Source organism: Plasmodium brasilianum, chromosome 8, assembly GCF_023973825.1.
Source record: "Plasmodium brasilianum strain Bolivian I chromosome 8, whole genome shotgun sequence".
NCBI classification, from domain to species: domain Eukaryota; phylum Apicomplexa; class Aconoidasida; order Haemosporida; family Plasmodiidae; genus Plasmodium; species Plasmodium brasilianum.
In genome coordinates this window covers 1,202,325-1,217,558 of record NC_090121.1, presented here as the reverse complement: position 1 = coordinate 1,217,558, position 15,234 = coordinate 1,202,325, and the positions used below count along the sequence as shown (strand labels likewise).

The 15,234-nt window shown below is 29.2% G+C and overlaps 2 protein-coding genes across 2 annotated transcripts; both read right to left on the bottom strand.

The window, feature by feature from the left end:
• Positions 1-2,903: 2,903 nt before the first annotated feature.
• On the bottom strand, positions 2,904-5,044 carry MKS88_002428 (DNA replication complex GINS protein; the record flags this gene model as incomplete). The annotated part of the gene is made up of 2 exons (XM_067215437.1): positions 2,904-3,142; positions 3,769-5,044. 2 exons carry the CDS (start codon positions 5,042-5,044, stop codon positions 2,904-2,906), a joined length of 1,515 nt encoding a protein of 504 aa, XP_067073863.1.
• A 3,755-nt stretch (positions 5,045-8,799) lies between these two features.
• On the bottom strand, positions 8,800-13,882 carry MKS88_002427 (kinesin-5; the record flags this gene model as incomplete). Its single annotated transcript, XM_067215436.1, has 3 exons — positions 8,800-9,074; positions 9,185-13,175; positions 13,622-13,882. The coding sequence occupies 3 exons, from the start codon at positions 13,880-13,882 to the stop codon at positions 8,800-8,802; spliced, it is 4,527 nt and encodes a 1,508-aa protein (XP_067073862.1).
• Positions 13,883-15,234: the final 1,352 nt, after the last annotated feature.

Below are 15,234 nucleotides of genomic sequence, written 5' to 3'. Positions count from 1 at the left end.
TGTATATAATTATGTACACAAAAGTTTAGGAAATCCTTAGGCGAATTTATTGTCATATTTTCAAAATCAAAGTTGTGCAAAATTTAAAATAAAAAAAAAATAAAATAAAATAAAATAAAATAAACATTTTATTATTTACCATCAAATTTAGATGAAACAAAACGCCATCCACAAATTTACGTTTTTACATAAAAACGTACACATAGGAAAACCATTTTGTAATAGCGTGTACTTTTTTACATAGTTTTTACGTTATCATGGTATATTTCTTTCTTTCTTTCTTTCTTTCTTTCTTTCTTTCTTTCTTTCTTTCTTTCTTTCTTTTTTTTTTTTTTTTTTTTTTTTTTTTTTGTTCCTTTGCCATATATATATACCCATATTGTACATAGTAACAACCAGCTCGAAATGAAAAAAAAAAAAAAAGTTCGCACATACCTCTAACTTTTTCTTAAAAATGATAAGACTAAATACATGTTGGCTTGATAATCCAATTTTCATACTTTTACTGAATCCATTTTATATTCCCATTGTTTTTCCACTTCATATTAACCCTTATTTTTCAATTCCATCATTCCTTTTTACACAAGTGTTGGACATAACTTCATACTCCCGTGCAAAAGGAATAGTCGAATGAGAGACAAATTTTCGTATAACGATAGCCGTTATACGTAGCATGTGTACACTTTTACATTTTTTCTCAATTTCTTAAGAAGGGACAAAGGGGCAAAGAGGACGAAGTACCAAAGGGATGAAAGTCTTTTCCTTTTTTTAATATTTTTTGTTTTAATTGCCTAGGCATTCTACTGTTCCGAGGAGGACTCATCATTTCTATAAATAATTTTTTTTTTTTTTTTTCCCATCCATTTGGCGCCTGTTAACTATCTTGTTACCAGGTATTTCTCATCATTTGCATTATCTGTAGCATTCTGTACATTTTTTCTTCTTTAGTCTATCGGATTATCATCTTGTAGACCACATTGCGCTTCCTAAGCAGTGCAAGCCATGCGATTCGCATGTTTATAGACATCTCTTATATATGGTAATAATTTTTATGAACATGTAAAGAATTATTGTGTAATTCTTTTACGTAATACGAGAATTGTATTGTTCGCTTGGAGGACAAATAAAAATTAAATTTGTTTAGTAAGCACTTATTCCTTGCAGTTCTCGTAATTATGGTTTTGTACGAACTTCTTTTTTAAAGGGAAAGGTAACGAATGTATGTATAAATATGTACGTATAAATATGCATGTATATATATGTACGTATAAATATGTACGTATAAATATGTACGTATAAATATGCATGTATATATATGTACGTATAAATATGTACGTATAAATATGTACGTATATATATGTACGTATAAATATGTAAGTATAAATATGTAAGTATAAATATGTACGTATAAATATGTACGTATAAATATGTATATAACATATATATGCATATGCATAATTATAATCGCGCACTTATGAGCTCGTGCTAACACGCGCTTCAACTATTTAAGCTCCTCTCTTGGCTGAAAAAACTGCTACAAAACAGCGTATGAGTGTGTGCGTATTTTATGGTAAGCTTGGGAAGGTAAAAGCTATTACATTAACAAATTTGATAAGAATAATTTTTAAAGGCCCATGTGTGCAAGATGAAAAGTTGACCCACATTTCAGACTTATTCAGTGTACAGCGAATGCTAAGGTGCAGATCGTAATTTTATTATTATTTTTTTTTTAATTACTTCTCATTGATTTTGCTATTTCTCATTGATTTTGCTATTTCTCATTGATTTTGCTATTTCTCATTGATTTTGCTATTTCTCATTGATTTTGCTATTTCTCATTGATTTTGCTATTTCTCATTGATTTTGCTATTTCTCATTGATTTTGCTATTTCTCATTGATTTTGCTATTTCTCATTGTTTTTTATATTTCTCATAGCTTTTTATATTTCTCACATCTTTTTATACTTCTCGTATCTTTTTATATTTCTCGTATCTTTTTATATTTCTCATTATTTTTGTTTTACTTTTTCTTTTTTTCTTAAAGAATCAGCAACATATGAACTGTAAAGGCAATTAAAAAAAAGTATTCTTAAAAATGGTATCAATAAAAAAATGTACATGTGGATACAACACATACCTGCACATGCACACGAATACACATTCGATTTGTATAAATCAACGTTTAAACAGGAAAATGGGAAAGCTGAGGAGTGTAAAAGATGGGGGATGTAAAAAATGAAAAATAAATAAGATTAGAAATGAAAATGATAAAATATAAAAATAAGAAATAAAAAAAAAAAAAAAAAAAAAAAAAAAATACTAATTGCACTATAAAAAAAAAATATCTAAACAAATAACGCACAAAGGAGAAAAAAAGAAAAAAGAAAAAAAAAAAAAGGGGGTTTATATTTTATTAAACAAAAAGGTTTATACAAAAAAAAAAAAAAAAAAAAAAAAAAAAATTAATGAAAAAGAAGAGAAAGCATAAAATAGTAGTAATAATAAAGCACGGTAACAGATGCCACATAGTAGCATTATAACAGCAGTGATATTAGCTATTGTAAGTGTCGTTATAGATGTAACTGTATTTCCAGGAACTTCAGACAACATGATACTTCAAATGCGTTGAAACAATACACACACACACATACACCCTATTACACAAAAAGGGGAGTTGATAATAAACATGAAATCGTTGAAAATTAAAGGGGTCGTCCATGGTACACATATACATATACCCAAGCATGCATACATACACACACATACACGTACCTATAGTTGCGCAGCGTGTGTGCTACACACTTCCATACCATTTTGTGCATCCCCCCAACTTTTCCATGAAAAGGTAAAACACTGTCTAATCCATCATGCACACCCATGTCCAATTTATAATCTTCATACCACTACACATTATAGGAGCTAAAAATAAATGGGTCAAACAAATAATTCCTTACGTCGAAATTTTCATTTATTGCATTTGTATTACTCTGTCTTTGAAAGAAAACAGACGCTAAATAATTAACACAGTACGTCTCATATATCTGAATGTTGTTTATGATTAATATATCCGAGAATATATCACAGCTTTTAAACTTGTTCATAATTTTGTGTATGCGCTTTTGCCTTATGTCTTGAATAAGTCCTGACCAGGAAATAAAAATAAAATAAAATGTACATATATGGAAAATAAAATAAGTATATATATGTATACATACATACATACATACATACATATATGTAAAATAAAATGTGTATATATGCGTACATATATATAATAAAATAAAAAATATATATATGTATATAAAAAAAAAAAAAAAAAATTAGAAAATTTGGCTAGTTGAGTAATTAGCTAGTTGGTCATCAATGCACCAATATATCACTGTGTACATCATAATTTTCACAAATTTATCACAGATATGTGTATGCAAAAATGGTCCTTGAGACTCAAAGGAATGAAGCGAACAAAAAAATAGGAATAAAAAAATTGAAATAAACAAATAATACAAGAACAAAACAAGTACAGCAGCATGACGAGCAAAATAGCACGTCCAACAAACCCGAAACAGCAGTACACAAAGTAGACGACCCATTCGTTGGGCCCCCTACGATCGTAAAAGTGCGTAGCAGTAAGTACTGCATTATTTAACATTCCACGTTAAGTAAACAAATAACAGTTGAGAAGAACATATCGACATGTGTGCAACGGACGGTGGGAAAGAAGGGTTAACACCCAGATGAAGCATACACTGGTTATATGTACGTGCATACCAGCCACTTTAAGGATATACTTGTAGGGTGTCCTGTGGCCAATGGTTTCTATGGGCGTGGAATTTTTAAATGAATTGTTTTCTAAAAACATGGATGAAATTTCAAAGAAGAAAGGACTAGGTAAGTCTGTGAGTTCAAATAAATCCTCAAATTCTTTTTTATAAATATTTTTTAAATTATCAATATAAAACCAGAAAGGAAATTCGACAGTAGCTAAGCCTTCCTCACTTAATTCTTTAGCTATGTATAAAGGATACCACTGTCTTTGACCTGATTTCATTTTTTTAAAATCAAACCCCTCTACTTCGGATAAGTCAAAATATGGTATATCTGCCAAAGCTTTAACAACAATTAACTCGTCTAAAGCTTTTTGCCAGATAATATGGTTGATCGATTCTTCATATAAATAGTATATAGAAATTTTATTTAATTCTAAAAAATGAGGATTGAATTTCATAGGTAAATATTCAATATATTCATTTGCTGTGAGCATATTTTTATTAATAAAAGATGCCGTAGATATAGCTTTATCATTTATATACAATGGTTCATTTATAGTCTCTATGTTATCTTGTTGTAATTCACTATCTCGTAAGTAAGTATATATATTAATTAAATTATCATATACATAATTTTTTTTAAATTGTCTACTCCGTACAAATATAACATTACTTTTAAAGCAATCATATGCATTTGATAATTCAGGTGGTATATTTTTTATTTTTTTAAAACTGTTATATAAATTATAAATTTTTTCATGTACACTTGCTAATATTTTTTTTGTAGAGTAATTCTCTTCAGAACACATCTCACTTATTGCTGTATCTATCTTATCTAATATAGTCTCTAGTAATATTATATGATCATTATTTATTGAAATATTTTTATTTCCTATAATATATTGATCTCTTATATAAAAAATGTTGTACACATCTTCACAAGATTCTATATTCTTTAGGGGTAATTTAGGAAAGTCATCTAACACAACATTCGATTCATTACTAAAATTGTTGTTATTGAATCCACTAATATTATTGCCTCTATTATTACTGCTATTATTATTGTTTAGATCTATTTCCTTTGTGTTCGTGTAGTACGTTTTTCCCCTCAGAACGCTGCTATTGTCATTACTCAAGGCTGATATATTTGTTACGTAAGCCTTCCTTCTAGACTTCTCGTTCATTAAAATTTTTCTCTTGCTTTTTTTAGTTGATGTTTTACATATTTTTGTTTTTTTGTTCCTTTTTCTCTTAAATATGGAAAACACATCTGACATTTTCATTGAAGGAAAGGGGGAAATGGAAGAACTGTTGGAAGTGGACGACGTGGAAAATGTAGTTGATAAATAAAAAAAAAAAATTATTTTATTTTTATTTTTTTTTCCATAAAAAGCTTGTCTATCTTTTCTTCCTTTTCCTAAAACGACTGACTATTATTTTTTTTTTTTTTTTTATTTCCTTCCTCTTCCTTATTCTTTCCACTTGACGTTTTAGTCAAATGAATGGGGACACATTAGTTGTGTTCGTTTCTCCCTCCTCTCAGCTTTTCTAGTCCCTTCGTTCTGTATGCAAAATACTGTTATGAGTTACGTATTATTCGCTATTTGTTATTCCTTTTCTGTTTTTCTTTGCTTTTTTTTTTTTTTTTTTTGCGCTCCTGCTTGTGTGTCTCTCCTGCGGTAAATCTTTTGCATTCATTCTTATATGATTCCTTCGTATGTGTACTCTTCCTGACCCCTTGTAAGCCAGATTGCTCATTCTAAACCTGCTCGGCACTCTGCCTATTTATCTCCTACTCACTTATGTATTCTTATTTACGACTCAGGGAAAAGTAGCATGAAATTTTGGAAATTCGGAAAATAAGCAGATCTCAGCGATTAATGGTGCAAAAATTAAAATGAGAAAGAATAAAAGAGCTACGAGTAAAGGTAAAATATTAAAGCTGAAAATATTAAAAGGGAAATATTATAACTTCTAGTTTCAAAAATGCTAGCCTTAAAAAGTTAAACTTTTAAAACTTGGTTTGATAAACCGATTAAAAGGAAATCTCTGTGGATGGAAAGTACATTCGTCATATGTTCCTCACGGTAAAGGAATGCGTAATGCGTAGTGATTAATACGTAAACAGCTTATATTTTAAATAATAATTAGTATCTTTTACTTAGTGTTTGCTCCTTTTTTTTTGAAAAACTTTATGTATGTTTACACCTTGACTAGGTTATTTATAAACTTTTTCGTTTTACCTCAAACGAGCTGCTCAATCGAATTGTTTAAATGACCTGTTCAAACGAATTGTTCAAACGAATTGTTCAAACGAATTGTTCAAACGAACTGTTCAAACGAATTGTTCAAACGAATTGTTCAAACGAATTGTTCAAACGAATTGTTCATTTTGCGTACTTATGGAGAAGCTTATATGATTTACGCTTACCGTGAATTACACACTGTTTTGCGTATTTTTCGCTACCTCGTTCACTCACAATTTTATAATTTGGAAGTTCCTAGTCCTTACAACTTTGCTACTTGGATGCTTTGTTACTTCACTGTTTTGCTACTTCACTGTTTTGCTACTTCACTGTTTTGCTACTTCACTTCTTAGTTACTTCACTTCTTAGTTACTTCACTTCTTAGTTACTTCACTTCTTAGTTACTTCACTTCTTAGTTACTTCACTTCTTAGTTACTTCACTTCTTAGTTACTTCACTTCTTAGTTACTTCACTTCTTAGTTACTTCACTTCTTAGTTACTTCACTTCTTAGTTACTTCACTTCTTAGTTACTTTACTTCTTAGTTTTTAACTTCTTTATCTTCTAAACATTTCAACTTCATAACATCTCAACTTCTTAACATCTCCATACCTTCGCACTTTTGCAATTTAAAAAAAAAAAAAATTTTTTTTTTTCCTAATATGATGATATTTACAAAAAAAAAAAAAAAAAAAAAATGTGCTACGATATGACTTTAAATAACATGACACGATGATTCTCCTGAGATAAAAATCAGCACAGAAAATTTTGAGTTTAATTTTTTTTTTTTTTTTTTTTTGATATTTGGATTACGATACATGAAATAGGCTAATGTTATTATTACAATTATATTTAGCAGTAGTAGTACTACATTTTTAGGTTTTATTGAAAAAGAAAAGAGCAATTCATTCTAAATGGAATTGAGAAAATTAAATTAAAGTATAAAACGAAGGACAGAATGATTAGAGAAATATTTACACACGTTTTATTCAACTTGTTCAATATATCGTCTGGCTATATATTATCATACATGTATTTCAAATTATCAATTTAGGAACGAACTTACTCTTAAATTTTTTTTCGTTTTTTGTTCTTCGTTCTTCCTTTTTCGTTTCTATTTTTTCGTTTTTATTTTTTCGTTTTTATTTTTTCGTTTTTATTTTTTCGTTTTTATTTTTTCGCTTTTATTTTTTCGTTTTTATTTTTTCGTATTTGTTTTTCCATTTTTCAGTTTTTGTTATTCTTTTTTCCTTTTTCCTTTTCCATTTTTTTTTTCCATTTTTCCATTTTTCCATTTTTCCATATTTCTATTTTTCCATTTTTCTATTTTTCCATTTTTCTATTTTTCCTTTTTATTTTCTTTTTTTTTTCACTTCATCTTTGTGTCAATTATTTACATTTAAGACACCTCCTTCCCTGCCCTCTTTATAGCGTACTTTTACAATTTCGTGTAATTTCACATAAAATTAAAATTAATGAAAAAGTTATGAACGGTCAGGTAATTTTGGTAGACCTATTTTGTGTAGCCATTCCGTTCAACTTACGGCAAAAATAAACGCAAAAATAAACACAAAAAGAGAAGCCCAAGTCAGAGCACGAACGAAAACGAAAACGAAAACAAAAGGAACGGACTGTGTAGAATAGGTACAACTATCTGCGGATGATTATAGGTAGTCATATTTACTCTTACTATTATATATTAAGGGAAGCAAGACGAATCCGCCCAATAGTTCAACATGTTTGCTGCTCGCGCATAAACCGCAAAAATAAAAAAATATATATATACGTATATATATTTATTAGCATACTTGCTCGCATATTTGATCATTTGTTTGTTCATTTGTTCGTTTATTTACATATACCTGCACATGTGCATAATATTATGGGTTCCCTTTTCCGTTGTAAAGGTGCCGAAAATTCACGTCCATTCCTTGTAGCTTAATTAGAGAAGTTAAAAAAAGTACAATAAAAAAATTAAAAGTTTAAAAAATGTTTGAAAACTAAAAAAAAGGTTAATAAATGGATTTAAAACGATAAAAAATTCATAAAAAAAATTTAATAAAAAATGATATAAATATTATAATAAATAAAACCCAGTGTTTGTTTCAAAAATAGTTTATGCCAGAATATATTCATATTTTAAAACAAAAAACTAATAAACATAAGTAAACTGCGCGCATACGCGCGTACACAATCGTACACATACATACAGACATTTTCAAATTATTTTTGCTATATTTTATTTTATTATCATTGAAAAAAAAAAAAAAATAAATATAAATAAAAATAAAAATCAAAAAATTCGCTCTTCTTATCTCTTTCAAAGTGTTACATGCCACACGTAAAATTAGCCATCGCTTGTAATAAAACTCCTTTATTTCATTATCATCATTTATTAAACACGAAATTCCATTTAAAAGGGATGTAGACGTCCACAAATATGTACCCCCATGTGTAAGTGTATGTTTGTGTGTGTGTGTAGGTAGGTAGGTAGGTGTGTATGTATATCTGTGTATATTTGTACGTATGTGAACATGAGTTTTTTACATGTACACATGTGTAAACACACATAAACAAAATGGGGGGAAAGTTCATTTGATCTTTTATTTCATGTAACCCATAAGTGACAACTGCCGAACACCTGTATGCCCCCTTGAACACATTCATACAAGTTTTTTTTATAGCAACGCGAATTCTGCGCTTCGTGCATATACATATATATTAATGTGCGCATACTTACGTACGCAAGATTAGCAATGCTACTCCCAAACTTAAGAATAACTCTGCTAATCTTCAGATTTCCTCAGAAGCTTGACGCTTCCACTTTTGCAGTTGTCCTCCTTGAGTCTTTTCAATTGAGGGGAATTTTTTCTTGAGCCAACGCTATTTCCAATTACCTTAATTTTATCCGCAGATAATTTCATTTCATTCGTGTTAAATGGATTGAATCGAGTGCGTATGTTATCAACACTTTTGTTTCTCTTTCTTTTGCATACATTTAAGGGTTTTATGTTGTTATTTTGAATATATTCATCACATTGGGATTGTTTTTTTTTTTTTCCTGAACACAGTCATAAGAAAATTTGAGGTTTTCATTTCCAGATATAGAAAAGTTCATGCTTTTCTTATCGCTTAGAGGGAGACCTATACAATATAAGTTGTTATTCTCACCTCCATATACAACGGTATTTGTAGAAATACTTGTGCACACACGTGATTTGTTAACATTACTATCAGAAAACTCGCTATTTCCATTATCAGCTGACGTAGTCAGGTAAATATTTTTGTATTCACCACTCATTCCCTTGTTCTTTGCAAAATCGGTGTCATTAATAATAAGATTTAAATTTTCGTCTATATTTTCAAACAGACATTTTAAATCGATGTTTCTACTATACGAAATATCTTCAATTTCTTTTAGTAGCTTTTGCTTAATTTCAAAATATGTGTCATGCTTGTAAGGGGAATCATTGTACGGCGGATCGTCATTTTTCCATTCAACGTTATCTATGCTGCTGTTAACTGTGTTAATAAGAGTTCGTATCTTTTCAATTTCAGCGCCAATGTTCTTTATCGCCTTCGTTTGTTCATCATCATTCCTACTGCCACAGTTACCACCACTACCGCTAATGCCCCTAATGCCGCTAATACCGCTAATGCCGCTAATACCGCTAATACCGCTAATGCCGCTAATACCGCTAATGCCGCTAATACCGCTAATGCCGCTACTAGTCGCATTGCTAATACTCCCCTCCATTTGAACCTCCGTCGCCAAGTTAATATCATCCTCCAGGTAGAATTTCTTTTTTTCCAAATTTTGCATCAATTCACTTATGTGAAGGGAGCAATTTTCTATATCCGCATAGACCAATTTATTCCAAGTGATGATATTTTCATTAAACATTGAGGAGTGCAAATTCGTTTCTTTTTCTACTTCTGATAGATCCTTTTTTTCTTGAATAATTTTTGTGGACATATTACGATAGAATTCTTTTTTCTCTTTTATATTTTTACTTGCATAATGTTCAAATTGTTGAATTACTTTATCAATATGTTTGTTGTTGTTATTTATTAAGTTTGTGTATAACTTAATAAAATTTACAATATTATTTTTAACTTGTTTATCTTGCCGTACAATTTTTTCCTTTAATTCTGTTATTACATCCTCCAAGAGAGGGTAAAACATATCAACTCTATTATTGTATTGATCATTGAACTTATAGAAGCCTTTATGATAATTAATATTCTTATCGTTATATTCATGTAAGAATTTATCCAACCATTTCATATAATTTGAATAAAATTCATTATGTTTATTATAACAATCCTTATGTAACTCTTTGTTCAATTGATCTAAATTATTGTCAATCTTTTCATTCATTCTTTTTATATTACTACTTAATACATTTTTTATTTCCTCTAAAACGTCTTCTCGGAATATTTCTATATCTGAATTTAATTTTTTTTTAAAATTATGTATAATATTATATTTGCTATTCCTTAGTTCTTCTTCTAATGTACCATAATCATTAGAAAACTTGACATTTATATTTTCAAAAATTTTCTTTTCCTCATTTAGAATATTAACTTTCTCGTCTATACTCTTTTTAAAATATAAACTAGATGACTTTAAAAATGTATTAAACACACTACTAATACTTTTGATATATTCAATTATCGATTCTGTGTCATAAACTTCTTTAGAAAAATGGTCATCTATTATTTTTACTACTTCTAGTCCTGCATTATTATTAATAGTTAGCTCTCTCAGAATGCACATGGTCTTTTCCCTTAGTGGAAAATTTATTACTTCGTTTGTATCGTTATTTAATGGAAGCACACTTACTCTATCCGTACGCTCCTCATCCTTGGCTTCGCTCTCAGTTACCTTACCTGGTGATGCACCTTTTTGTTCCCCCTTAGCACTACACACTTCGCCACTGTCACTACCACCACAGCTGTTATTGATGTTATTGCTGCCATTTTTATTGTGCCCCGACTTGTCAATGCACTGCTCCACCTCTTCACCTAGAGAAGGGATGCCTCTCGCCTTACCCCCCTTTTCCTTGGCGTCCACGTTTTGATCTTCACCCACATCGCTCAAAGAGGGGAAAAAATCCTCAAATGGAAGTTGCTTATTTCTAAAATTCTGAACAGTTAATAAATTATGATCAGGACATAATTTTAGCTTGCATGTTAATAATTTTTTTTTAATTTTTTCAATAATGAATAAATAATTTTGATCATATTTTTCGATAATATCTAAATGATCAAGAACAAAATTAAGTATATCTTTTTTTTTAAAATGCAAATCACTGTTTAATTTTTCAAATGTTTTTATAGATCTTATCATGGACTGCTTATTTTCGACAAAACAATTTTTTATCTTCACCAAAACTCCTGACGCACTTTTGCACAGATCGCTAAATTGAGTAGTGTCGTTAATAATTCCATTTCGTATGGTAACAAATCTGTCATGAATAGCAATTGACATGTTTCTCTGTGCTTGTTCATACGCTTCAATAATTCTGTAATACTTTTCCTTAACAAGATGAAATTCGTCGGTTAAATACCTTGTCACATATTTTTCCTCTACAATTTTGTTAATCAGTATATCATGTAACGATTGAATATTTTTATATTTGGAAAGAACATCTTTCAGTAATTGTATAATATGATTTTGCATGTCATCTGTATAGTCCATTTTATCTAACAATGTTTTTATTTTTTTACTCTTTTCAAATAATATCTTTTCCTTTTGTAATATAATTTCTTTATTTTTTTTAAGACAATTTTGTATATTATTATATTCTTCGTTATCTAAATAGACACCCCTTTTTTCTCGACTAAGATTTAAGGCATTTTTCAATTTTTCAATTTCGTTGTTAAGATCTTTTATTTTTAACTGCTTTGTTGTTTTTACATTAATCTCAGGTCTATTTTTTATATTTTTTGCTCTAAACACATAATCTAGTGTACTTAACGTTTCATCTATGCATAGAGAAGAAGGGGAAATCGTTGCTACAATAAAGGTCTTCGTTTTTCCACCTAACGAATCTTGTAACAACCTAGTTAGTTTTGAATCACGATATGGTATATATGAAGAATTTTCTATAAGTGCATTAATGACTCGACCTAAGGTTAATAAAGACTGATTTATATTACAACTCTCTTGCTGTCTAATCTTTAAATTTCCACATGAACTTTTTAACGCATTTTCACTACCCGCTAGATCGACTAAGTTCAACTTACCTATTTTGGTTATACTTACTCCTTCATTATTTAAATCTTTCATAATTAATGTTATGGTAAATATAGAATGACTCCTACTAGACTTTTTATTATATGAAGTCTCTGCTGTTCTTCTTTTTTTTATAGCTGAACATATCAGGTAATATATTTCCTCAAAAGAATTTATATTCTTTTCCTCCAATTTGTCTACATTTAGCCCTTTATTCTTATTTGTTGTGTCTTCATATATACGTAATTTATTACACTCACTTGTCGAGCTTAACAAATCACATAGCTCCTCGTTGTATATTTCTAAATAACTAACTTTTATGGTAAAATCGTATGATCTTTTGTCCATTCTGTCCAGCCTGTCCAGTCCCTGCACGTTACTATCGCTACTGTTAATGGGATTGCCTCTAGTCGTATGTCCGCTAACAGTATTGCCATTACACCCATTGCTTAAACTGCCAATATTTTTAATCAAGGACTTGCTGCTCCCCTTCCTGTCCCTTCCTGGATCCATTAGAATGCCTTGTATGTTACTCTTTGCAAATTCTTCTATGCCAATGGATATGCCGTCTTTATCTATAATATCGTTACAACTACTCCGATTGCTGTTTGTGCACATATTATTATGCATACCAGTGTTGTATTCCCCTTCTATCTCTTGTTCTGATCGCATCCCTTTCTCTTCTTTTCTATTATTTAAAATATCAAATATTCTTTTGGCAACTCGAAAAATTATTCCTGTGTCATCATTATCACATAACTCATAATAATAATTTATATCACTATTTATACTATCATTCAAGTCTATTCTCTTGTTTTCATTATTTTTCAAATGCTCAAGTATCCTTCCTTCCATCGTATACGTTTTCCCCGTACCTGTCTGACCGTAGCAGAACAACGTACAGTTAAATCCTTCAAGTACCTGAGGGGGGTGGGGAGAAGAAAAAAAAAAAAAAAAATACAATAATAAAATAAAATGAAGAAGAATGTAATAGATTGAAGAGGAATGAAACAAAATGAAGTAAAAAGGGGAGATGCTAATACGCGCGACGAGCCGTTGGTAAATCTTAGCCGCATATACATATATATGTGCGGCTTACTATCATGAGAAAATGTTTAATGAAAAAAGATGCAAGGGAAAAAATGAAAAAATTAGACTAAGTGAACATAGTTTTTAAAAAAAAAAAAAAAAAAAAAAAAAAAATCCATACGTAGTGAGGTCTCTATCCCTTCCTCTAAGCATATATCTATTTTTTTTTTATTTATTTTTTTTTTTTTAAATATTCTTATCACACGTAATGTTGTGCACATGTACAGGTGCATGAAAAAAAAATATAGGCACATTTTTCATAATTCTAATATTATTACCTCATCCACTATTTGAAAGATATAATTATTGAACAGTGTCTTTTGATCTACATTCTTATCACATGCATAATCAAAACTATATTTTTTTTCATAAATTTCGTTATTTCTGTTTACTGTTAATATTACTTCGTTATTATTTATTTTTACCACTTCTTCGTTATTTATATCATTTTTCTCTTTATCATTCAAAGGCCTGCACCGAACTATTACTTTTATATTTACACAACTCGACTTGTCATTTTGGTATGAACTTCTAAGCATTGTATTTCCTCTCACTGGACTGTTCATACATATGCGTGAAATATTATAACATGTATTATACTTCCCCTATGTGTGTATACTCCTCTATGTTAAGGGGGTCTTACAGGTATTTAATTTTATTTTTTTTAAAAAAAAAAAAGAAAAAAAAGAAAGCGGTTATTTAAGCTAACAGAATTTCATTATTCTGAAAAAATCAATTAAAGAAAGGGAAAGGAAGAGCACGTATATGTATATAATTACTCGTGCACAATGGTGTGTTAATTTAAGTACATATGTATGTATGCGCACTTGTACGCGTATTTACGTACGTTTATATATACATACTGCTTACTGAATTACGTATTTCCCGCAAAAGGAAAAAACATACAAACGAAAAAATGCCGAAATAAGAACATAACAAAATGAAAATTTATTACGTATACATATTTAATATTTTTAGAAAAAATATAGGGGGAAAATAGATATGCTAAATGTTGCTCCGTTTTTCACACTTTAACTATTCGCAAACTATTAAAAGAAGTTACTCTATAAAAAAAAAAAAAAAAAGAAAAAAAGGAAAAAAAAGGGAAAAAGGGAAACAAAAATAAACGCAAGAAATACTTCCGCGTAATATTTTTTATAATTCCGTATGTGCTTTGAAAAAATTCATAATTTTCAAGTAAAATATATATTTTTTAAATTAAATTTTGAAAAGAGCAAACCGGAAAAAAAAAAAAAAAATTAAAATCAAAATTAAAATTGAAATTGAAATTAAAATTGAAATTAAAATTGAAATTAAAATACAAACACAAATACAAATTAAAACTAAAATGTCTAAACTGAGCAAGTGAATATTTGAAATAACAAAAGAATGAGCGAAGTATTTACCCCTATTGTGTATACATATAACAAAAATGAATGTGAGAAATAATGAAATGTCCATACTAAAAAAACTTTACGTGCTCACATTATTTCCTGTGAACATGATACTAAGGGTATGTACAAAAAAGGGTATAAACGGAGCTGCGTTTTTCTTAAAAAAAAAAATAAAAAAATAAGATTATATGAAGCTAAGCGCGCACGAGAATGTATGAATATATGAAGCTAAGCGCGCATGAGAATGTATGAATATATGAAGTTAAGCGGATGATAATATATGAATATATGAAGCTAAAGTACCAACAGGAATACTATTAAAACAAAAAATCGAACATTTTGATTTGTAAGAATAAATTATTCTTCACTGTACATATAACAAATTGTTAAATGCAACTATCGCCTTCAACTACTCAGAAAATCAGCTTGTCTATTTTTTTACCTGTTTCGTATATGAGCAGCGTGTATAAACACCCATGTAATATATATGTATATAT